At 39.2% G+C, this 26,765-nt stretch overlaps 1 protein-coding gene across 1 annotated transcript in view; it reads right to left on the bottom strand.

Annotated features, from left to right (window-relative positions):
• The window catches only part of GOPC (golgi associated PDZ and coiled-coil motif containing), a 41,076-nt gene extending 26,282 nt beyond the window's left edge, over positions 1-14,794 (bottom strand). Inside the window, exon 1 of the mRNA XM_049771360.1 lies at positions 14,402-14,794. Coding sequence (XP_049627317.1) covers positions 14,402-14,689 — 288 coding nt within the window. The 5' untranslated portion in view covers positions 14,690-14,794. The remainder of the gene's footprint in view (positions 1-14,401) is intronic.
• Between the last annotated feature and the right edge of the window lie 11,971 nt (positions 14,795-26,765).

Raw genomic sequence — 26,765 nt, forward strand, 5'->3', positions numbered from 1 at the left:
AATGGAAATGCTAATTATCAAGAATTTAAACTACCTTCTGAATAAATTGTATATGAGACTGTACAAGACAGAAGAGAAAAATGAGGTTTGATACAACAGTGGATTTGGATGATAAAATAAAATAAATTTAATCAAAGACATTTTCTTTTGGTTTTTCATTCTAATCCACTGATCCATAGTTGGGCATTTGGGTTGTTTACATATTTTGACTACTGTGCTAAGCATAGTGATGAACATAGGTTTGTATGTATCCTTTTGAATTAATTTATTTTGTATATTGGTGATCGATGTCAAGAAGTGGTATTGCTGAATCATATGGGAGTTTTATTCCTATTTTTGAGAAATTTCCATATGACCTTCCATAGAAACTGAACTAGACAACATTCCCACCAAGAGTAGATGAGGGATCCTTTCTCCCACAACTCCACCAAGGATGGCTATTTAGATTGGTTGTTTGTTTGTTTGGTTTTGGTTTTTGGGCCACACCCAGCGATGCTCAGGTTACTCTTGCCTATGCATTCAGAAATTGCTCCTGGCTTGGGGGACCATATGGGACGGTGGGAAATCAAAACTGCAGTCCGTCCTAGGTTAGCATGTTCAAGGCAAACACCCTATCATCTGAGCCACCTCTCTGGGCCCAGAAATTTTTTCAGTTATGTCAGTATAAGAAAAAAAGAGTATGAAGATTATGTAGTTAAATAGGGCAACTTGTCTTTTAGTACACTTGAAATACAATTCTGTTGAGTGTCTGTCTACATGGTAATCTCTAATTTACAGAGTTCATATTAAATCTTAACAATAAAGGCCACATCATCTTCCACGTGGTTTTAGCAACTGACCATACCCACCACATAGAAAAATCCTAAGGCTGTGTATCCTTGCTTTTATTTGGCATTATCAGTCTTTCTAATTTAGTCACTCTAGTTATAATGTAGTGGTCATTAGTAAATTTTCTACCAAGATTAAAATGTTTTTTTATTTTACTGACTATACCCTATTAATATCACAAAATTTTAGAATGAAAAGAGATCTTAGAGACCATTAAGACTATAATTATGTCATTAGTTTTTAGTGTATGAAATCAAGACCTATCAAGGCTGTATTTCTGCTCAGTTTACCTTACTGATCAGTGACAAAACAGTACTTTGGACCTTATTCTCTTAACTAGAGTAAGGTCCTGCAAGTGTTAGGCGGAAAAATTATGTCTCTATAGCTACAATACATATGTTTAACTTACTAACAATATCCAGAGCCATATGGCAGGATACAAAGCACATACATTGTCTGATTGTGCTCAAGTTTCAGTTAAATTATTAACAATAATATTCAAAACTAATGACCATAAAAAAAACAAAAGAGGAAGGAAGGTAGGAAGGAAGGAAGGAAGGAAGGAAGGAAGGAAGGAAGGAAGGAAGGAAGGAAGGAAGGAAGGAAGGAAGGAAGGAAGGAAGGAAGGGAGGGAGGGAGGGAGGAGAGAGCGAGGAAGAAAGTAGGGAGGGAGGAAGGAGGGGACGAAGAAGGGGAGGGAGGGGACGAAGAAGGGGAGGGAGGGAAAGAAGAAAGAAGGAGAGGGAGGAAGGAGGGGAAGGAGGGGAAGGAAGAAGAAAGAGGAGGAAGGGAAAGAAGGAGGGGACAGAAACAGAGAAAGGAAGGAAAGGAGGGAAGGGAGGAAGGAGGGAAGGAAGGAAGGAAGGAAGGAAGGAAGGAAGGAAGGAAGGAAGGAAGGAAGGAAGGAAGGAAGGGAGGAAGGGAGGAAGGGAGGAAGGGAGGAAGGGAGGGAGGGAGGGAGGGAGGGAGGGAGGGAGGGAGGGAGGGAGGGAGGGAGGGAGGGAGGGAGGGAGGGAGGGAGGAAGGAGTGTTTCAAAATGTGGTTCCTGTGTAACAGCTGAGCTGAAATGGAGTTGTGAGGAAGATAAAAATTTTGGGCATACTGTACAAAGCAATAATAAAAAAAAGAAATAGTTTCATTTAAATAACACCATATAATCGTGTGTGTGTGTGTGTGTGTGTGTGTGTGTGTGTGTGTGTGTGTGGTTCTGTTTTGTTTTGGGGCCACACCCGCCTGTACTCTAGACAGTTTTCTATAACCCTCATACATTCTCATTATTAGGATAGTTCAAAATGTAATTATTTCTCTAACTAAACTCATCCCTGTTTGTGGTGAGCTTCATGAGGTGAGCTGTAACTTCCAGCTCTTTTCTCTATTGTGTCTGAAGATTATTATTGCAAGAATGTCTTTCATTTTTCTTAAAACCCATAGATGAGTGAGACTATTCTGCATTTTTCTCTTTCTCTCTGACTTACTTCACTCAGCATAATAGATTCCATGTACATCCATTTTTAGGAAAATTTCATGACTTCATCTCTCCTGACAGCTGCATAATATTCAGTTGTGTATATGTACCACAGTTTCTTTAGCCTTGAAGGGCATCTTGGTTGTTTCCAGAGTCTTGCTATGGTAAATAGTGCTGCAATGAATATAGGTATAAGAAAGAGATTTTTGTATTGTATTTTTGTGTTCCTAGGGTATATTTCTAGGAGTGGTATAGCTGGATCGTATGGGAGTTCGATTTCCAGTTTTTGGGGGAATCTTCATATCACTTTCCATAAAGGTTGAACTAGACGGCATTCCCACCAGCAGTGGATAAGAGTTCCTTTCTCTCCAGATCCCCGCCAACACTGTTTGTTTTCATTCTTTGTGATGTGTGCCAATCTCTGGGGTGTGAGGTGATACCTCATAGTTGTTTTGATTTGCATCTCCCTGATGATTAGTGATGTGGAGCAGTTTTTTCATGTGTCTTTTGGCCATTTGTATTTCTTCTTTGTCAAACAGAATGGTATTGGAATAAAGACAGGCCCTCGGATCAGTGGAATAGACTTGAATACTCAGAGAATGTTCCCCAGACATACAATCACCTAATTTTTGATAAAGGAGCAAGAAATCCTAAATGGAGCAAAGAAAGCCTCTTCAACAAGTGGTGTTGGCACAACTGGCTAGCCACTTGCAAAAAATTGAACTTAGACCCCTAGTTAACATCATGTACGAAGGTAAAATCCAAATGGATTAAAGATCTCGATATCAGACCCGAAACCATAAGATATATAGAACAAAACGTAGGCAAAACACTCCAGGACATTGAGACTACAGGCATATTCAAGGAGGAAACTGCACTCTTCAAGCAAGTGAAAGCAGAGATTAACAGATGGGAATATATTAAGCTGAGAAGCTTCTGTGCCAGTAAAAATTTTAAAAACAGTTTCTAATTTTTATTATATCACCATGATTTACCAAGTTGTTCATAAGTCATTTAAAGCACTAAATGCTCAAATACCAATCCTACCACCACTGTGACCTTCCTTTCACCTGTGTCCCAAATCTCCCACCCAACACCATATCCTGCCTTCAGGCAGTTACAAACAAATGTACTTCATATAGCTTGTTACAACAAAAAGGCAAATGAAATTATTGAATAATGAAATAATTAAGATCATTGGAATTATTAAAATTTAGATCAAGGGGCCAGAGATAGCATGAAGGTAGGGCATTTGCCTTGCATGCAGAAAGACGGTGGTTCGAATCCCGGCATCCCATATGGTCCCTTGAACCTGCCAGGAGCAATTTCTGGGTGTAGAGCCAGGAGTAACCCCTGAAAGCTGCCAGGTGTGACCCAAAAACAAAAACAAAAAAAATTAGATCAAGACTGGTCAATCTGAAATGTCTTATATCTATCCATGGTTTTACTAAAGTCAGTGTGGGCAGTGGTTGGTACTTAAAACGATTGCTGAGCTTGAGCCTTTTCTATTGGAGAGTGTAGGATATGCCATTAGACTGCTGTAGTTTTGCTGTAGCAAAAAGGAGAATCTATCCCCACCCTTTTTGAGAAGGTCACAGGTATCAGTCAGGACTAGACTACCAAAAAAGTATCACAACCATTATTTTCTTTTGGAACGTGGTGGAGGAGTCCTGCTGTTTTTCTACCAGGAAGATGGCTCGGTGGGCATGGGCTTTCCAATGGATAAGTGAGTGGGTCCAGAGGGGTGGGGGACACTCTGCTCAATCCATTTCCAAAAGGGAAGAGCTAGTTTTTTCAGCCTTTGTCATCTGATCTAGCCTAAGAAAATTTAGCTGCTCATATTATTTGATTTCAGTCGAAGAGCTGAGTCATTTATGTCAGAAGGTATAGGGGTTGGCATTCAAATGCTATCGTCCATGCAGAAAGGGTAATCACTCCCCTTTCTGAGAATGCCACATAAGTATCAGCCAGGGCTCTAGCTAATAAAATTCTTATTCCACTTTTTTATTTTGTGGTAACAAAAATCAAAGTAATCTTTTACTTCCTATTTATTATTCCACTTCGTCTAAACCTCAATCCTCTGTAATTTAAAAGTAAGTAACAATTGCACTTTTCTAACGTTTAGCATTTTTGAATTTTATTAACAGTCATAAATTAAAATGCCAATTATTTATCTTAAGCACCCTTCGTAAACTAATTTGGGGAAGTGGATAAACCAAGACTAAATATTAGTTATCATCAAGTTGTACAGCAAAGAATTTACATCCAACTCAACTCTTTAGTTTCAACATGCTTGTTGGTCTTGTGGTAAAATTCTCAAAAATTTCAACCTAACAACCTAAAATTATCTCATAAAAAATACTTATTTTTGCACTTTTTTTTTTTTTTTGGTTTTGGCTTTATGGGCCACACCCGTTTGATGCTCAGGGGTTACTCCTGGCTAAGTGCTCAGAAATTGCCCCTGGCTTGGGGGAACCATATGGGACGCCGGGGGATCGAACCGCGGTCCTGATCCTTGGCTAGCGCTTGCAAGGCAGACACCTTACCTCTAGCGCCACCTCGCCGGCCCCTTATTTTTGCACATTTATACCAATACTGCAATTTGTATTAATTGAACCACACACACTAAGTGTGAGACACTGGTGATATGTACTAATGTCAATGTATTAAAAGATCCTAAAACTAAAAATTTAAATGCAAAATGTGCAAATTGAAGAGATGGAAAAATATCACTAAGAAATGCTATTACAACGTATTGGAGAATTAAAGCTATAATGAGTTTCTTATTAATAGAACCTTTAAGTATTATATAGTTCTACTTGAGTCATTATAACAAAAAATGCCAAGGGGCTAAAGATAGTGCAGTAAGCAGGGTACTTGCTTGCATATAGCCAATTGACCCCTAGTTTAATCCCTGGCACCACATATGGTTCCTTTGAGCCTGCTGGCAATTATCCCTGAGCACAAAGCCAGAAAAAGTCCTGAGGAAAGCCATTTGTGACCCAAAAGCCCAAAGAAAAAGAAAAAAGAAAAAAAATCAGAAATTCTTAGATGAAGAATCCTAAACTGAGATAGCAATGGCAGACAGCAAAAAATGTGACACATACTTAAATGAAATCAGATAATGAAACTAATAAAGAAATTTCGATTTATTCTTTCCTTTTCCTTCAAAATAGTATAAATTCTTTTTAGTTTACTTTAGTTTGGAGTGTCAGGGATCAAACCTGGGCTGGAAGCATGCAACGTAAGCACACTAACCTGGTGTAAGTGTAGTCCTAAACTAGAATAAATTCTTAGAACAATTTGATTTAATTCACTCCTTTCATAAAGAATATTCGTCTATTTTTCTTTCTTCCCTCTACCTGTGGTTAGCAGTGCTCTTACTATCAAAATTAGAGAAAGTCATGAAGTTCTTGTTCCTCCCCCCCCCCCCCCGATCCTACATTACCTAGCAAAGATGCTCCTGCCCAAAGACCTTTTACACTGTTCTTGTTCAATGGGGCCATAGTTCTAGGCAAGGATCCAAAGATTTTTATATTGCTTCAGCCCTATGATAACCAGGTCACATGGCAGTGCTGATGGATCTCCAGTGCTGCTTCTGGCAATGTGTATGTGTGTGTGTGGGGGGGGGGGGGGCATATGATGTCAGGGATGAAACCAGGATGAGCCACATTGCAAGCACCTAACTACTGGATCCTATCCCTTTGGTCCCAGAGTTCTATTCTAAAACAATGATTGTTATCCAAGAAAATGTATTCATACATCAAATATCAAAAACTCTGTCATCCCCAAGATAAAAATGATTCCTCTTTATTACAAGTCAGTTCTGGAGACGGCCTGCTTGCTTGGCTTATGAAAGCTCTAGGAGAAAACTTCCTTTATTTGCAAGAATTTCTCCTTACAAATAAGATAACCATTAACTTTATCTGCCATTATTTTTCCCCAGAATGTTCTACTGTTAAGTCTCCCATACCATCAGAGAATTATTCAAAAGTATTTAGTAAGTAGTACCTTACTATAAGCCAAATAGGCTGGATATTGTGGATACTTCGGTAAACAAATGTGGATCCTGTCTTATAGAACTTAAAAAAGTGTGCTGGCTCTCAAACTACAGAGACTGGCACACATCACAAAGAACAAGAACAGGGGCTGGAGAGATAGCATAGCGGTAGGGCGTTTGCCTTGCAAGCAGCTGACCTAGGACCAATGGTGGTTTGAATCACAGCATCCCATATGGTCCCCCCATGCCTGCCAGGGGCAACTTCTGAGCAGAGGGCCAGGAGTAACCCCTGAGCAGGGCAATTTGTGGCCCAAAAAAACAAAAACAAAAAACAAAGAACAAGAACAATCAGTGTTGGCAGGGATGTGGAGAAAAAGGAACTCTCATTCACTGCTGGTGGTAATATCGTCTAGTTCAGCCCTTATGGAAAACCATATGGAGATTCCTCAAAAAACTGGAAATTGGGCTGGTCCGAGTGCAGTGCGTTTACATTAATTGATCACAGTCAATTACAGATTTCTTTGTTCCTTCTCCAATCCCACTGCTTTACTTGACTAGCCTTAAAAATAAAAAAGCAACTGGAAATTGAGCTCCCATTTGATACAGCTATACTACTCCTAGGGATATATCCTAGGAACACAAAAATACAATACAAAATTCCATTCCTCACACCTATATTCATAGCAGCACTTTTTATAATAGCCAGACTCTGGAAACAACCAAGATGCCCTTCAACAGATGAATGGCTAAAGAAACTGTGGTATATATACACAACTGAATATTATGCAGCTGTCAGGAGAGATGAAGTCATGAAATTTTCCTATACATGGATGTACATGCAATCTATTATGCTGAGTGAAATTAGTTAAAGGGAAAGGGAGATACACAGAATAGTCTCACTCATCTATGGGTTTTAAGAAAAATTAGACATTGAAATAATTCCTAGAGATGAGGGCTGGAAGAACCGACTCAAGACATAAGCTCACCACAAAGAGTGGTGAGTGCAGTTCGAGAAATAACTACGCTGAGAACTATCATAACAATGTCAGTGAGTGAGGGACGTAGAAAGCCTATCTCGAATACAGGCAGGGGATGGGGGAGGGAAGAGACGGGGGCATTGGTGATGGGAAGGTTGCAAGGTGAAGGAGGGTGTTGTTCTTATGACTGAAACCCAACTACAATTATGTTTGTAATCACTGTGTTTAAATAAAGGGGAAAAAAAGTAAAAAAAAAAAAAAAGTATGTTGGCACAGGAGTCAGGGAAAGAAGACAGCATAACTGTGTGCTAGAAACTATTTTGAACATACTCATACTCTTGTCTTAATCCTCACAAGGATCCTCTGAAACAGGGGTCTCAAACTCGCGGCCCACGGGCTGGTTGCGGCCTTCCGTACAACATTTTGTGGCCCTGCCCTAGAGGAATCTTTTTTTGTTTTGTTTTAGTTGTTTGGGTCACACCCCCCAATGTTCAAGGCTTACTACTGACTTTGCACTCAAGGATCACCCCAACTTTGCCTCCTACGGCCCCCAGGTAAACTGAGTTTGAGACCCCTGCTCTGTAAGAATTACTTTTTTTGTTTTTTTTTTTTAGGTCAGACCTGGCGATATACAGGGGTTACTCTGGCTCTGCACTCAGGAATCACTCCTGGCCAGGCTCAGGGGACCATATGGGATGCTGAGAATAGAATCTGGATTATCTGCATACAAAGAAAAATCCCTACCCGCTGTGCTATGGACTCAGGCCCCAAGAATCACTTGCTAAAGAAAGTTAACAGATACAGAGAGGCTAGGTAACTTATCCAAACCAGTAACACAAATAATAAGGAATTGTGCTAGGTTCAGCAAAACTAAAAGCAGTTAGAGGGTTGGGAATGTATGGCTATCCTTCATATAATTTTGTTACTGTCTCTAAAGTAGGGGTCTCAAATTCAATTTACCTGGGGCCGCAGGAGGCAAAGTCGGGGTGAGGCAGGGCTGCATAAGGGATTTCACAAAAAAAAGTCCTCAAACGTCATCATTAACAGTTTTTATTATTTCTTCTGAACATGAATAGAACATTGAGTGAAGATCATGAACAGTTCTTCTGAACATGGCATTTTTTTGCCTATTCAGAGACTTTTACCTGTCAGAGACTTGACAACGCTTTTTCCACAAATCTGAACCACATTTGGCTTTAGAGAGGAAGCAGTTGAGACCCTCAGTATGGCTTGAAGATGATCATCATTAAGTCTAGATCCATACTTTGTCTGCTTTTCCACTAATCTCCCTGAACTTGGCTTTGAGATCAGAGTTGCATTGCAAGTCAATGAGCTCCATTTGAAGCACAGGAGGGGCATCTTGCACATCAAAGGAAAAGGGCTCCACAAAAATTTGGAAAGTGCTTTTTGAAGTCTGCAAATCTGTGATCAAATTCCTTCTCTAGCTTAAAAATAGCACCAACATATTTCTCACCACTGAATGGTATGCCTGCATCCACAAGTTCTTTGCATGCTGGGAAATGGCAAAGGTTTGTCTGAGAAAGCTGGGATTTCCATAACACAAGTTTTGTGGAGAATGCTCTCACATTGTCATAGGCAGCACTGATAAGCTGCCCCGGGCTTGTAACATCTTGTTTAGTATTATGTGTGATGTCAACAAGAAAAGCTAAGTCCATGAGCCATCTGTAATCACTCAACTCAGAAACAGCATTCCCATCCTTCTCCATGAAGGCTTTCACTTCTCTCAACTCAAAATATCTTTTCAGGACATTTCCCCTGCTGAGCCAATGTACCTCAGTGAAATAGAGCACACCTCCATATTCTGACTCCATTTCCTCTAAAAAAAGCACGGAACCTCCTGTGCTTTAAGCCCCTGGATCTAATTTGGTTGATGCATTTCACAACAACAGGCATCACATTGTCACACGGCAGGCATTTACTGCAAAGGGCCTGCTGATGGATAATGCAGTGAAGAGCAATGGCCTTCTCTACACCCTCCTCTTCAAGATTTTTTTGAACAAGTGCCACCAGTCCATTTTTCCTCCCTGTCATCGATGGCGCTCCATCCGTTATTATTCCAACAAACCTCTTCCATGGCAAACCTGCATTCTCAGTGGCATCATACAGATACTGAAGTATCTCATTAGCGGTGGTCTGGCCATGCATTGGAATTATTGTGAGCAGCTCCTTTGTCAATTCAAAATCACAATCAACACCACAGACATAAATTGTAAGCTGCGCAGTGTCTGTTATATCTGTGCCCTCGGCAAGAGCACCTGAGTATGCATCAAAACCTTTGGCTTTCTCACACAGTTGATGATGTCACTTGACATGTCAGAAATGCGCTTTGCCACAGTGTTTGCAGAAAGGCTGATTTTGCTAAAGTGACCTTTCTTTTCTGGACAGATAATACTTGCAGCCTGTAACATGCATTTTTTTTTTTTAACAAACTCTCCTTCTGTGAATGGTTTCCCTGCCTTAGCAATCATCTCACTAACCATGTAATTAGCTTCAACTGATGCAACATTCTCTGGTTGCTTTCTTGAAGAAATCTTGTTGCCTCATTAGACATGCTTTAGGACTGGCAACCCGCTTGGCTCTCTCATTTCCTTGATATTTTGCACATTCCTCAGCATGTTTAGTTGAATAATGGCGTTTCAAGTAGTATTCCTTGTGCACTGCAACTTTCTCTGAGCAAATAAAACATGTGGGGATGCCCCTGTGCTCAACAAAGAAATACTGTGTCTCCCACTTTTCCTGAAATTGTCTGTGCTCGTCATCAATTTTTCTCTTCACTGCAGGCTTTGATGAAGTCATGATGAAGGTATGCCAAAATCTAATTCTGTAATAAACTTCTCTCCCTTCTCTCCCTTAGGCCTCCGATAATGCAAGGGACAGCGGGCAGGAGCAGCAGAAATGACGTCTGCGCTAGGCGCAAAGTATTTGAAGACGTGTCTGGCAAAGAACATACCTTCTACCAAAGGAGATGCAGCAACAACTAATCACAGTACAGTATAACAAACCTAACTTTGCATTCCAAGTATTAAGGCAAACTCTGCCTACAGAAATCATAGAAGAAGACATGAAGGCCTTAAAAAAGATGATAATGGAAGACTGGGGGTTGAAGTGGTGGCACAGCGGTAAGTCGTCTGCCTTGCATGCAGCTGACCTAGGAGAGACTGCAGTTCAAACCCCCCCCCCCCGCATCACATATGGTCACCCACAAGCAAGGAATGATTTCTGAGCGCATAACAAGGAGTAACCGAGTGTCACAGGGTGTGGCCCAAAAACCAAAAACAAACAAATAAAAAAACATAATGGAAGACTGGATATTTGATACTATAAACAAAGGGACAGAGGAAATGGCATACAAAAGGCTATGCCAAAGTAGAGATGTGCCAGAGCATACCTAAACTTTTAGTGGGGCTCAGCCCACCAGATGTATCCTCAGATTTTCCTGGTGGGGAGAACTAATTTAACCCCCATGGGGCTCCTGCTCCTCAAAAGGCCCACTGTGGATGCCTTTTTCCCCTGTGTGGATGGTGGAGGAATTTCTATAGAGATGCTTGGCATTACATTTTCAGTCAGTATTTGGCTACTCTCCTTTGTAAATATCAGGCAAAATTATGGCCTCTATCAAATAATTTGGCTCAGAAATTCCAGCACCAAAGATTATTTGAGAACCCCTTTTCTGGATAATAGCCAGCCCTAAAAGCAAAGACAATACTTTTTCTCTCTTTTTCAAATATGTCCTTGCAGCTGCATTTTCTGGTAATTAAGGGCGTAACCAGAATGCAGATCCTGGCTATTGACTAGTAACCCTCCTTTAGAAATAGGGAAACTCATTTTGGGGGGTTTGGCTCCTCCCTTTACTTACCCTCTAAAACAATAGAGTCCAGCCCAGGAAAATCAAGTTTCTAGATATTTCCTACTTCCTCCTAATCCTGATTTTGCATTTGAAGTAAGCTTGCAAAGAGTTGCCTTGAGTTGTGACCTTCTCTTTTGTAACCTAGAATTTTTACAATCACACCCATAGCTTAGGTATTGTTACTGTTGTACTATGCTTTGTGATTATAATTATTCTTCACCTATGACTAATTTTACCCCTATAAATTCCCCTGCTCAAAAAATTAAACTTGTCGCATGCTCGTCAGACATGAGTCCCCATACTTCGTGTGTGATAATCATTTCTGCAATATTATTCCATTCGACCACTATTGCTCCCGCTTTCTTCAAGTGAAGTACTATGACCCACAAGAATTGCTGAGATGCAGGACTCCTGCAGCAGAGATGCCATGAAAAGCAAGGCCTATTTAGAGAACTGTAAATAGATGAGTTTTACTGAGGCGTAAAGAGTCATGATAAAAGAATGGACAGACTAGGTCCTATTTCCATGCTGCAATTTGAATTTCAGCCAGGAATAGGAAGGTATAAAAAGAGTTAAAAGTTTTTTGAGGGGCCAGAGCAATAGCGCAACAGTAGGGCGTTTGCCTTACATGTGCCTAATCCAATATGGACCTCGATTTGATCCCTGGCGTCCCATATGGTACAAACCAGGAGGATTTCTGAGCGCATAGCCAGGAGTAATCCCTGAGTGTCATGGAGTGTGGCCCGAAAACAAAAAAAGAAGAGGTGTGGCCCGAAAACAACAAAAAAAGAGATTTTTGAGATATGAGTCATAAAAATTAATCATTTGGAGGGTGTGGGAGAGTGCAGGGGTAGGATGCTTGCTTTGTACACGGCCAACCTGGTTTCAATCCCAAAGCCAGGTAAGGTCTCCTGAGTACCTTTAGGAGTTGTCTATGAGAACAAAGCTAGGAATAAGCCCAGTGCATAGCAGGTGTGGCCCAAAAACAAACAAAACTTTTTGCTAATTATTTTGGTAAGGAAAGACGGTTTGCAAGGGTAAGAAGCAATTGGGAGATTGTGTTAAGGAATATACAAGGAAGAGTAAGGATATTAACTGTACAATCTTCTAAACTCAATCAATACCTTTTGACTAGACCTACTTATCCTAGGAAATTACAAAAAAATTAGAAGCATTAAAGAAGAAAAGTTTATTCTCCCACAATTCAGTAATAATACCAAGGTGCTCAGACACTAAGAAAGAAAATGTTCCATGCCTATTACTTAACTTTTTAGTGATTGCAACAATGCCTCTCTTTCTTTTTTCTTTCCTTTTTGAGGGGGTTGGAGTGGGGAGGTGCACATCTGGCTGTGTAGACAGGGCTTATTCCTAGCTCTGGACTGATCAGGGGAATATGTAGAGCCAGGGATTGAACCTACGTCAACCACCTGCAAGTCAAGAGCCTCACCCACTATATTATCTCTTTGCCCTCCTCCTTCCCTCTCCAAACAAAAACCAGTAGCATTCTGTGGCTACTTCTTGCTCCCTGATCAGAGGTTGCTACCAGAGGTGCTTAGGAAAACACAAAGGAGCAGGAATCAAATCCAGGTCTCCCACATACAAAATAAGTTCTTAGTACTTTTATTACTTTTTAGGGGTTGGCTTCCCAAGCGCTGCTCAGAAAGCCTGGGGGCTATTCTGACAATTCGCCATGAAACAGACAAGTGAGTCAATGTGAGGGCCTGAGTATGAAATACTACAAGGGTACTGTAGTACTGGGAATTACTAGGGGACCCCAGAGTCAGGCCCCCACAGTAGTGGAGTGCTTTCAGGGCTATACCAGGTAATATTTAAGGGATCATGAAGTGCTGGGATAGAACAGTGGCACACACCTTCAGCCCTGTTACTCATCCTTAAGTCAAAGTCTTAACTCAATGGTCACTTCTTCAAAGAAGCTTTTCTTCATTTCTCATAAAAGGAATGAATGAAACAGCCCTTTTGAAGAAAAATAACAAAATCTCAGGTATAAAATTCCAACTAATTAATAATTAATTGCACAACCTTTTCCATGGCTAACAGGAAGGAGAAAGAACGATGACCACTAAACAAAAATAAGATACAAATCTGATATTCATATGGATTTGGGTCCAAGGTATATTAAGCCTTTTTTTCAATTGATTAAGATAAAAGATTAAGATTCTATTAATAATGATTTCTTAAGTTAGGGTACTCAATTATAAATGATAACACTGATGATTAGGAAAACTAACTAACATTTAAAGAACTTTCTACAATTATCCATTTTTATCTACCTAAAAAGATTAGAGAGAGAAGAGAGGAGAACAGAGAGAGAAGTAAAATGCCTGCCTCAGAGGCAGTGGAAGAGAGTGGATGGGAGAGAACAGGGCATCAGGGAGGGTGAGAACTGTTGACACTGGTGGGAAATGACCACTAATGAAGGTTGTTATACATTATCTTTATTCTATGAAAATAAACTGTATTATGAACAACCTTGTAACTATGGTGTTTAAACTAAAAAAATATATCTCCTAATAATCTGGTTAAGAAATGAGCTTGTTCTAAAAATGGTAATAGCTCATCTAATTTTTTGGATGATGTGCTACGTCTTCGTTTTTCTTCTTTGATTTTAAAAACACCTACCTACACTCCTCCCACTCCCGAGATTACAGACATCTATCTATAATTTAAAAACAAACCGTAAACCGAGGATGATACTGAAATGATCGGTATCTATCCCACTAAATTTTCCTAAGGGCTTTTAATCAAGTTTCCCTAAATAAGTTATGCCTGCAGTAGGAGTAGAATATCTTTGTGCAAGAGTAGACGTTTATCTGCAACAGTTCAGGATAATCAAGATATCTGTCCAGGATACACAGAAACCTGGTTGATCAATATTAAAGTACCCTAAAAAAAAAAAACTCCAATGTTTAGCGGTGGTTCAACTTATGCTCAGGGCAGAGAAACTCGGCGCTTGTCCTGGATTTGCTAATGTTCTACGTAGGAGCAGTCAAGTGTAATTGGCAGTTTTTTCCAGGATACTAGGAATGTGGATGACAGCACTCAGGAGAGGCACATGCAGATGGACATTTTCCTTCCCTCTGCCATCCCCCTTCATCCCTTCCTGCAAGCCCATTCATTAGACTCGCCCGTCACCTTTCAAGCCCTGGAGGTGCTGCAGAGGGGCAGGTCGATTTTGAGGATTGTTTAACTGAACCCGATGATGACACGGAGGCTGTCCGCCACCTGGGCGCCCACCGCTCACCTCCAGCTTGTGGTTGATCTGGGACACGGTCTGGGCTTTGTGGCAGAGCTGGGCGAAGCAGGAGCTCAGGCTGGTCATCTTCTGCCGGCCCTCGTAAGTGATGTCCGCCTGGTCCGGGTCGATCTCGCCCAGCAGCAGGTCCACATCCACGAAGGCCTTGTCGAACTCCTTCTCCAGCACCTCCAGCCACCGGAACATGGACACCCCGCCGGGGGAGACCCCCACGCCGCAGGAGGCACTCCCGGGACCCCCTCCGGCTCCAGCGGGGCACGGGCCGCCCGCCGACATGGCGCCGTCTAGGGCCTCCTTCCTTCGCCCGCTGCCGAGCCCCGCACCGCCCGCCCCGCGCGAGGGGAACTACTGGAACTGCGGGGACCCCGCCCCGCGCACGGACGCTCCGCCGGGCCTCTCTCTCCTTGCCCCTCGCGCGCGCGGTTAACGCCGCCAATGCAGGCACCCGGGAGGCGAGAGCCAGCGGCGCGGCTGAGGCGGCAGCGGCGGCACTCGGAAGACGCGGCCAGCCCACCTCGCGACCCGCCCCCGCTGCGCATGCGTGAGGGAGGCCTGGGCGGGCACCGGCCGGAGGGGCGAAGAGGGCGGGGCTGGAGGCTGCGCTAGCCAATGAAAAGCGTCCGCCGGGGGTCAGGGGGTCAGCGGCCATATTGTTCACTGGCAAACTCCTGGCTGAATCCTCAGGGAATCGAGGCTCGGCTTCCTGGATGGACGAGAAGGCGTCCACGTTGCAGAGTGTGGTGGAAGGACTTCCGTCCGCTTTTTCTTCCCGGTGGGCGGGAACCGTTCTGAAGCCCGACGGGAAAGTTACTCTTTGATTCCAGGGGCTGGAAGAAGGTTGTGTCGACGTGCTGCATGGCCATTTTTCTCTTTTGCATTTAGTTCCTGTTCAGGATGAGCTGGATGGGTGGGGGAAGTGGATTCTCTGGCTCCTCATTTAGGCGGTTTGACCCGAAATTCCTGGTAGAATGTGTAGGGCCACAGATGTAGCTTTCAGCCCATCTTGAAGCAGCAGACCCAGGTTTTGCTGAATTAATAAGAGCCCTTTTATCTCTTGAGTAAGTCTGAGGGTTCTTACGTTTTACACTGTCAGGTATTAGCCGTGCCAACTTAATTTTTCTGTTTGGCCTCCAAGTCTTAGTGTTCAAATCTTACCGAGGTTGGGAAAGACATCTCAGTGGCCAGACAGAGTATGTGTTTTGCACTTAGAGTCCCTGAGCACTGACGGGGTGACACCCCCACTCCCACGAACTTACACCCACCAAGCTGGGAAAAGTTTCTGAGCACTGTTGGGTTGGTCACACCCCCCCCCAAATATAAAATAAACGAATTTTGTTAAACTTTACTCAATGAGAAGATACTGAATTTTAGTGCTTGGTGTTTAGGGACTTCTTTTCACACTACAAATCATACGTTATTAAACGTACTAAATAAAGTATACTGTATTTATATCACAAACAGTATTCTCACGGATCTCACAGATGTTTTTAAAAGCAATATAGAAATTCGTAAATCCACGAATATGTTGAATGCAGAGCCTTCTTTGAGAACCAAAAATGAATGAGACATCATTCTCAAGCAGAGTTGATAGGCTAAGTGGGTCTAACCTCATGGTTACTACTTTAATTTTTTCGGTCCCTTTGTGTTTAGCAACTGCACTTGCAGTTCTGCCCATTCACTCGCAGCCATCTTCGTTTCAAAAGTAGCTCTGTCTTAGAGACGTTGGAGAAACCAGTCTGTTTAGTAGAGCTGACTGGTAGAAACTATGTGTCCTCATTGCCTAAGGTGATATTTTACCACCAATTGCAGACTCTTGAAATCAATTGATAGCAGTTTCTTCTAATTCTTTGCCACCAAAGTTTGTACTGGGAGGCCCTTAACAACTCAAGTGCCAGTAAGGAATCAGAAATTTTACTTTTAGTTTGCTCTGTGGGTACTGTAGGACACACTCTTAAATATCAGTTTGTAAAGTTCTTTGGCTTTAGAAAACAGCAAGGAAAGCTAACCATGAGAGTTAACTTAGCCTTAAGTTCAAATGGACGTGGTTACACGATAAATCATACAAAAGTAGATTTACATCTTTCCCCAATTCCTTTGCAAATTAATTTTCAGATGTAGTATTTGCAAGAACATTACTACAGCTACCAAATTTTCAACCTTTTTGCTCTACACATTTGGTTTGGTCTACATTTGCTCTACACAGTGCATTTTCAAGAATTTGAAGTAAATTTGAAATTGGGAGGGGGTATGTATATAAATAAGAGTAGTAATAATAATAGTATTCAATTATCGTGTATCCATACACTATTTTAAGCATTGTGCTGTTTACTTTCACCCTCAAAAATCCTGTGAGACTGTTTGCGTAGAACCTTGGGACATGAATTATTTTGTTTTATCTCATATTTTCACATCTTTCTACAAATTGAGAAAAGGATAAAAAAGAAGAGGGGGCCCAGGGGCCAAGTGGCCTCAGGTTCATTGGTGGAGAGAAATAAAAGGTTAGAACTAAATACTCAAGCCAAAATCAACAACAATAGAATCAAGAGACCCGTACTATAACATTTGATCTTAAAATGGACCTGTTACACTGGAAGGCAAGGAGTCAAAGGGTGGTATTATAGGATGCATGTTGGGTTCATGGTGGATGGAGGTCAATACTGATGATGGGAATGGCCCTGATTCACTGTCACTGTATGCAACTCTGAAGGACTTGTAATTCACATGGTCTCAATAAAGAGATTTTTGAAAAGTCCCGTGAGATACTATTACTGTTTTAGTTATTAATGTATGTATTTATTCAGTGCTGGGAATTGAACCTATGGTTTTTCATAGTACATGTGCTCTACCATTGACTCACACCCCAGTTTGTCACTTTTTAAAATATATAGTTAATTTAAATATCTCGTAAGCTCAATGATTTGAAAGTGGACTAAATGAGATTTTTGTCTAGGTCTTCTTTCCTTTTCTCAAAAGTTTTTTTTGTTTGTTTGGTTTGGCTTTTGGGCCACACCTAGTGGGTTACTCATGGCTCTGCACTCAGAAATTAATCCAGGCAGGCTCAGGGGACCATATGGGATGCCATCCAGGTTGGCTATGTGCAAGGCAAATAAATGCCCTATTTGCTGTGCTACTTATTGCTCTGTTTACATTTTCTCCAAAGTCTTGACTGATAACTATGGGGTATAAAAGGATAAGGTAATCTATATCTTCTTTATATAAATTACTATTTTAAAATTTTTGCTACAGCCAAAAAAATTTACAATATATTTTGCCTAATGATAGTCCATATACCAATCTTAGCATGCAGAAATGTTACTCCCCTAAAGTAACTCATTTTTTTTTTTTTTTTTTGGTTTTTGGGCCACACCTGGTGGTGCTCAGGGGTTACTCCTGGCTGTCTGCTCAGAAATAGTTCCTGGCAGGCACGGGGGACCATATGGGACACCGGGATTCGAACCAACCACCTTTGGTCCTGGATCGGCTGCTTGCAAGGCAAACGCTGCTGTGCTATCTCTCCGGGCCCTCATTTCTTACTACTATATCTGGTCTATACTAAAAAATAAATTTTATTTAAAAATACAATTAAATTTCTTGTGTGGATTGGCTAAAATATATTGTAAGTATTTATACACTTTAAATCATCTAATTCTTGGTGATTCCCCCAACTCAATTTTTTTTACTACAGAAACCAGCTCCATTTCTGTTCACACGTTTAGGTCTCCTAAGTCACACACCTTTCTCAGAATACTTTAATCTCATGCTGTCCCTTCTCATTACCACATTGTGTAGCCAGCGTCACATCCCTATGCTTTCCATCTGGATTCTACTTGACGTGATCAGGATGAGTTGTCTTGGTAGACTTATCTTTGGTCCCATTGATTAGGGTTTGGTTTTTTGCAAGTCACTTAACATGGAAATGAAAGCAAAGATTGACGGTCAAGTGCTGCCATCTGTTGTTAGTGTGCTGAACCTACAGTTCTTAAAACTATCCTGGAATTAGGAATTACATGTAATCAATCCCCAGTACTTGTGGGATTTATTTTCCCAGAGATAAATTCATATCATGATTTATAACATAATTGGAAGAACCATTCTATAACTTCTCCATTAATCAAGATTATGTGGTTAAAATTAACAAAATCTAAGTTTTTTTAAAGGCATGTTTACTTACTATTTTTATAAGATTTTACTAGGAGTGGCTAGGGTTGGGTCTAAGGAAATGGGAAATTGCTAAATATTTCTTTGATCGCTACATACATGGTACTTAACTTGAGGTCACTGTTTGACAAATATTTACTAGGGCATCATTAGTAAATACATCATCTATGTAGTGAATGAACATAGAACATGACAATTCTTTGACCAGAGAAGGAGACTACCAAATATTGAAGTCTAGCTTGTGCCAAGTTCTATACTAAGCTTTATGTATTTTATTTACCATATTTTTCGCTTGATAAGATGGACCTGATCATAAGATGCACATAATTTCTAGATGCACTTCTCCCCTGCACTCAGCTTCAGCTCCAGGCAGCATTCTTTCCATAAGACGCACTTTTTGGGGTGGGGGGAGTATGTTTAATGGTATGAAAAATATGATAATCTACTCTAACTCTAGCAAGTAAAAGTTACAGGACTTAATTTACATGACTTTGGTTACTGTAAACACTGAATAAAGGAAAATATACCATTCCAAGTAAACAATGTAGAGGAAGTCTTGGAATATTATATTCAGCAGTATTATATATTATGATATTTATTATACTAACTATTTGAAATTTTATTTAAACAACCTTCTTTAATTTGGGGGCTTGCCATCAGTGCTCATGCATTACTCCTGGCTCTGAGCTCAGGGGTGACTCCTGGTATAGTTCAGAGGACCAAATATGGTACGGGGGATCAAACCCAGGTTGGTTGCGTGCAAAACAAATGCCCTACTCATTGTACTAGCTATCTGGCCCCAATTTAACACTTTAAAATTCTCAGATTAAAGAAATAAATTTGGACATTCCAAATAGTATATTAGCTACAGTTTCCTTGTCATCTCTTTATACATACATATAAAATAACTATAATATGCCTCTTCTAAAAATTTGAATTTTTTGATATAGTGATATAGGAATAGTTCAGACATCTCTTCCAGGAAAACTTGTCTATTTCTTCTTATTCAGAGCTAGGAATTTCATGCTTGCTTAATTTTCTGAAATACCTACTATTGTCATTAATTATAATTAGATATCATATTTTGTTATCTTTAGGTTACAAAATTAGCTCATTGGCAGCAATAACAGTTTCTTAACTTAAATTTCTGGTTGAAACACAATCTGAAGTGCTGTAAAGATTTGTGGGATAAGATCAATAATTAAGTTGTTACAATTGTCTGTTGAGACGATTCTAAAAAATTTAGACCTGCTTGACTAATTCTATTTATGCAAGTTGTGAGTTTATAAAAATACATGATAGTATTTAAAATCCAAGATATATTTTTTCTTACATAAAATATTTAATTAACATGATCTGGTTGATTTAATAAATACAGTATTTGTTATGCTTTGGGAATTATTTTACTTTGGGGGCTGGAGAGATAGTATAGCTCTTGTAATTCACTTGTCTTGCATGTAGCCAACCCAGATTCAATCTTTGGTACTGCATATGGTTCCTCAAGGACCACCAGGATGCTCCCTGAGTGTAGTTAGGAGTAATCTCTGAGCAATGCCAGGTATGTTCCAAATTGCTCTCTTCCTGAAAAATAAAAAAATTATTGTACTCATTCAAAGGTAAATAAAACTTTGCAAGATATTATATTATATATGGTGTTCCCAAACCTAAAAATAGAAAAATAACCAAAGCAATTTAAAAAATCCTTAAAGATATATTTATTTACTTTTTTCAACTCTCAAAAGACTTACTTAAACTGCTTTCCCACAGCTCCCAATTTAGTTCAGAATTATCTCAAATCACCATTTATCAATGATATCTGAGTTTACTAATCATTAATTATTCTTCTTTTATCCACTGTCAACACACTGTTTATTTCTCAGATTGTTAGTCTCTACAGATCAAACATAGACTGCCCTCTTCAGCCTCTGTCATATATATTCTTATAGATTAGTTCTTAGAAGAGACCAAACTATTGTAGTCTGAGCACTCTAACATTATCTTTTCTTTTCCATTAAATAAAAAATATAACGTTTTGAATGATGTAATTAGAATTTTTAGTCTTTCAAATGAACAAGTCAAAAGAGTATAGTAAAATTAATAATTATGAAAATAGTCACATCAGAGCAATTAGTTGAAACTAGTTTCAAAAAAGTTGTTTGATCCTCAAAACTGATAATTAGGAGAGTAAGGATAAAACAATATCGATCATGGACATTTGTCACATTTGTCATTACAATTCCATAATGATTAGAAAATGTCAGTTGATAATTGCTCTTTGACAACTAGAATGAAATTCAGCTTAACAACAGTATTCTAAAAGCTTTTATGTGGAACCATGTAACCAAGGATTTGGAGTGGAAAGAGGAGATGGATAGTGTCCTCCTTTGCAGTTACAAGAAGTACAAACAATATAGAGGATTTCTGGTTCAATGATATTAAACAAAGTATGATTTTTCCCACCTAAAAGCTTTCTTTATTTTTCTTTCTTTTATTCTTTCTTTCTTCTCTTTTCTTTCTTTCTTCTTTCTTCCTTACTCCCTTCCTTTCTTCCTTCCTCCCTTCCTTCTTTCTTCTTTCTTCCTCCCTTCCTCCCTTCCTCCCTTCCTCCCTTCTTTTTCTTTCTTTCTTTCTTTCTTTCTTTCTTTCTTTCTTTCTTTCTTTCTTTCTTTCTTTCTTTCTTTCTTTCTTTCTTTCTTTCTTTCTTTCTTTCTTTCTTTCTTTCTTTCTTCTTCCTTCCTTCCCTTCCTTCCTTCCTTCCTTCCTTCCTTCCTTCCTTCCTTCCTTCCTTCCTTCCTTCCTTCCTTCCTTCTTTCCTTCCTTCCTTCCTTCCTTCCTTCCTTCCTTCCTTCCTTCCTTTCTTTCTTCTTTCGTCTATATATGAAAATAGTTTCTAGGCTTTTCTACAATACTATGTACCCCCAATTTTTTCATTCAATAGTTTAGATCAGCCAGAATTTGTTTCATTGCTTGCAATTAATAATCGAAACAGATACAACTAGCATTTAGTCAAACTCTCTTTTAGCTCATGGGCCTAAGAAGTCTTAGTTCATTTCAGCTATTCCCCTCTATTTGTGCAAATTATTTTCACCCACTTTATGTTTAAGCCTGCGTGCTTAAAAAAATGATGAGGTGCCAGAGAGATAGTGTGGAGGTAAGGTGTTTGCCTTGCATGCAGAAGGTTGGTGGTTTGAATCCCAGCATCCCATATGGTCCCCTGAGCCTGCCAGGAGCGATTTCTGAGCATGGAGCCAGGAGTAACCCCTAGCACTACTGGGTGTGACCCAAAAATCAAAAAGAAAAAAAAGGAAAAAGAAAAATTGATGAAAATTTAATATTTGGAGAGATTAAAGTACTCAAAACATCTTATTTTGGGGTTAGCTAAAAGTGTATATTTTGGCTAAAAGTGCTCTTGTAATATTCTTCAGGAAAAGAAAACAAGTTGAAAAGAATATTACATTTTAATTCTTAAAAATTATTTTCCTTTACCTCAGGAGATTTTTATAAGTGAAAATCTTCTGTTTAGTTTTTGGGTGAACAGTTTTATAATAAAAATCACAGCCAATGATTCTAGACCCAAGTCATGGATAATTAGTGTTAACCAGTTTTTTTAGTTAATCAGTTTTCTGTTTATAATGAAAATCTTTTCTTGGTTTTAAATAAACCAAGAAAGACATTGAGGCATAAATTTGTATTAATACAGGATTCCTTAACAATGGGCCTATTGACACATTGGCCTTTTTGTTGTAGTGGGATGCCTGTGCATTGGAAGGGGTTTGGGAGCATCCCTGCTATTACCACCTAGATGCCATTAGCACAGACAACTTTTATTGTCAAATAAAAGTTCTCTCAGATTGCCACTTATACAGAGAATCCCTGAGTTTTAGAGAGAAGGAGAGGAAGAGAGGAGGAAAGGTGGGAAAGGTGACTGGATGGGAACTGAAGGTAGACAGGAAGGGACAGATAAGGATAATAAAAGCAAGACAAGGACGATCATGGATTTTAAATAAGAACATAGCATATCTAATCCAAACAAAATATAAAACATATTTTTGAGACCAATATCTTTCCTTTACTATAAGATTAAACCTAAATTTCTAACTATATTTTGAACAATAGCTGGGTGAGTCATTCAGTTTCTTTTCTTTGGGAGGGGGATTATTGTTGTGGGGTCACATTTGACTATGCACAGAATTTAGTCCTAACTCTGTTCAGCGATCACTTCTGGTAGGTTCAGGGGCCCAGGTGTAGTGCCCACATGTAAGACAAATGCCCTACGTGCTCTACTATCATATAGCCTAGTCACTGAGTTTTTATACTAGATAAAAGTATCTATGTTGCCCTACTAGGTTTCCCTTACCCAAAGAAATCAAGTATAGAAAGTTCTTACTCAGAATCTCTCTAGGTTTTGGGAAATTTATTTTAGGTAAAATGATATATAATAAAACAAATTTTAGGCTTTTTGACTGGAACTGATGCTGAGGCTTTTGGCTTCAGTCTTGTCCTCCGAATAAAGCTGAATTTTCACAAGCCAAAAACAAACAAACAAACAAATTTTACTATAGGCTAAATTATATATACAAAAATAAAGTTGCTGTGGCATATCAGTGATTACAATTTTCAAACCCCTAAACAAAGAGCCAGAAATTTTCAATATTAGAGTTATTTTTCTGTCCATTTACTTATTCCAATTATGGGTCACAGGTAGCAAAATTCTGTCCTCCAAGCTTAGAGTACAATGCCCTCAAAGGATGCCTTCCAACACATTCACACCTACACTCACTCAGACCAGATTAATTTAGACATGCCTACTATTCTAATGTTTGCCTATATGGAATGAGGAAAGAAATCAAAGTATTGGAGAAAACCTCGAACAAGGATATCATGCAAACTGTACACACAGCAAGAGATTGATATTTTTATCATCAATCTCATTAACACCTTATCTGATATAAGGTATTAAATTATTTTAGTTCAAAGGATAGAATGTCTTATACATAGCTTTATGGAGCCATAGCTCAAGGGATAAAAACCCAAGCTCAAAGTTGGGAACTTAATACAAAGAACCCTTAACCAAAATGTGAAACCACAAAAGTTAGATGAAAGTAAGTAAAAATAGCTTTTGTGACTTCTTCCTAGCACAACATAACTGTAAAGGGGCCTATATAGGCATATATAACAAAATATACTTGTCTTTTAAGCATTCAGGTTTGAAGTGATACTTTTGTATTATACTTTCTCTCTCTTTTTTTTTTGTTTTTTGGGCCACACCCGGCAGTGCTCAGGGGTTACTCCTGGCTGTCTGTTCAGAAATAGCTCCTGGCAGGCACAGGGAACCATATGGGACACCGGGATTTGAACCAACCACCTTTGGTCCTGGATCGGCTGCTTGCAAGGCAAACGCTGCTGTGCTATCTCTCCGGGCCCACTTTCTCTTTATTTTATAACATCAATAAAACTTTGCCTTAAAAAAAAGGCTTCTGGAGCCAGAGTGATAGCACAGAGGGTAGGGCATTTGCCTTGCACACAGCTGACCTGGTGTTTTCCCTGGCATTCGATTTATTTTCTCCAGCCTGCCAGGAGTAATTTCTGAGCACAAAGCCAGAAGAAATCCCTGAGTAGTGCATTGCATATTTGAACACTTAAAAGATCTTAAAAGTTCTTATTTTTAAAATAAAAATGAATGGAGACAGGCACTAATCAGACTTGTTTGTATAGTCATAATTTCACAATATATTCAAATATCAGATTATTATATAATACCCTAAAGTTACTTTATTGTTATTTGTCACTGTAACCTAAATAAGAAAAAAAAATCCTCAAATTTATTGTGGATCAAAGCTCTTAATATTTGTAAGGATAAATTCAGGAAGTAACCTCAAAATAAAACACTTAGAAGCTAGTTAAGAGTCAGAGAGATAGTTCAATGGAATGGAGAACATGCAGTGCATGTAGGAGGCCTGAATCTATCTTGAATACCACACGGTTCTCTGAACACTGAAGAAAGCAACCTCCCATTCCAACCCCTAGCCTGACCCCAAAACAATTAAGCAAAACAAAGTTGTTATGAAATAAAATAAGTTAAATTTGGACAATATGAATACATTAAAATGCTTATATATTGGAGCTATGTAAAAAGATGGACTGGTGATATAATGAAAGGTATAGACTTATTAGAGTCTGAAATTTTAGGGCAGGTCAGGTACTTTTGCCTTGCAAATGGCCAACCTAGATTCAGTACTTAGCATTTCATAAGGTACCTGGAGCTCACCAGAAAAAATTCCTGAGTGCTGAACCAGGAGTAACACCTGAGCACTACTGGGTGTATCCCCCCAAACAAAAAATCAAAAAGAAAAACCATAAAGTTGCCTGTGGTAAAAATATATCACAGTGTTAAATAGTAATATACTCAAGATAATGTCAACATTGCAGGAAAACTATAAGGAACTATAAAAATACAGTGGAAAAGAGGAATACACACACATAGTCACATATGCAGTAGAATTTCAAGGCTCTATTAAAAAAAGGGAATTGTTTCCAGAGGATAGAAATAGAGCATATTGCTATTCTGTATAACAGAAAACCAGCTCTTATAAAAGGAAGGTAAATGAAAAGGCATTTAGTGTCATTTTGTTTCAAGTAAATAAATATAAATTTACCTTTGTAGTAACTAGAGAGATGGTAAAATTCTATTCAATAAGCTTCTTTTTTTTAAGCTTAGGCAAAGAAGACTGGGAAATGTTTGATTTAGTAACAGTACTGAATTTGACTTTCCCCCCTTCTTTCTCTTTCCCTAGATTTTCTTTTATGGAGAATTACTTCGATATTTTTAAATTTATTAAGTTAAGGGAAAAAAGGCATTCTTAGACAAGAGAAATACATAAAGCTAGTTCAAAATCTGAAGATTGACATAGAATTTTTTAAATAATTTTTTATTTGAGCACCATGGTTACAAAAATGTTTGTAGTTGGGTTTCAGTCATAGAATGTACACCACCACCACCACCACAAGTGCAATTTTCCCTCCTCATTCGACCTAGAAAATTTCTTATCACATCTAGTCATAATAAAAGAAAATGGAGAAAACAGAAGGGAGGAACAAAAATTCTTTTGGGAAAAGTACACAAAACAATCTGCCTCTGGAAATGAAGCAGTTAGTAAATAGATGTAACGTTTGGTTTCAAAATAAAAAATTGTAGCCTAGAGAAACAAGGTTGGAGAGCTGAGAGCAGCTTTCCTTTATTAGAAAGCATTTTCTCAGAGCCATCAAGTAAGGTAAAGCTATTTTTGGGAAACTTAGTTGTCTCAATTGTGGGGTAAGAGCTTTTCAGTGAACTTTTTTTCCTTAAATGGCTTTCAAGTCCCTTTGCAGCTAAGACCACACAGGGCAGAAGGAAACAACAAGAGTACCCAGGATAAGTGAAGCATTACCAGTTTCCATAATTCACAACACACCCAGTTCCCTGAAGAAACTGGAGGCCTTTTCATTCATTCTTACAAAGAGTGAAAGTCTAAAATCTAAAACTTAAGAAGAAAGTCTAAAATCTTGACCCAATTTAATGATTTATTTGAGTAAATAATATTTGGGGGCCAAAAAATGCTTTTTGAGTATAATATTGGGTATGTCAAATTATTGATGACCAGCTCTAGTTATCAGTATCTCTAAATATCCCTGCACTGCTTCCCATTGTTTTATCGAACAATAAAAAGTTATTAAAACGACAATAATAAATAGAAAACCTGCTGCTTTCCCTTCACTAGTTAATGTAAGAAGAAAACACCTGCTCACTGTCTCACAAAAATGGCTATAATACAGGGTCACAGAAAACTCAAAGGTTTTATAGCCCACTATAAAAAAGCTCTTTATCTTTTTCCACTAATTCCCTAGTGTCACATTTAACAAAACAAGGAAACTACAGATAATAGAGATGTTTGCAGATTAACTTTCCAAGCCATAAATAACATAGGGTTTTGCTCACTTACAAATATTAAGGCAGCTTATCAATGTTTAAGCCCCCTTCTTTGTCGTGGTTGCTAATATTTTAACCTTGGGTAAATTGAGAATTTTTTCTTTCCTGTCCTCTTCCATCGACAGAGTACACATTCATAAGATTCTATTATCAGATTTCATGGTATAAAGAGTGAACCATCCACCAACAGCCTGCTTGAATGCTACCTGAGAGACACTGCATGGGAAG

The sequence above is a fragment of the Suncus etruscus genome, chromosome 4 (genome assembly GCF_024139225.1).
Source record: "Suncus etruscus isolate mSunEtr1 chromosome 4, mSunEtr1.pri.cur, whole genome shotgun sequence".
In the NCBI taxonomy this organism is placed as follows: domain Eukaryota; kingdom Metazoa; phylum Chordata; class Mammalia; order Eulipotyphla; family Soricidae; genus Suncus; species Suncus etruscus.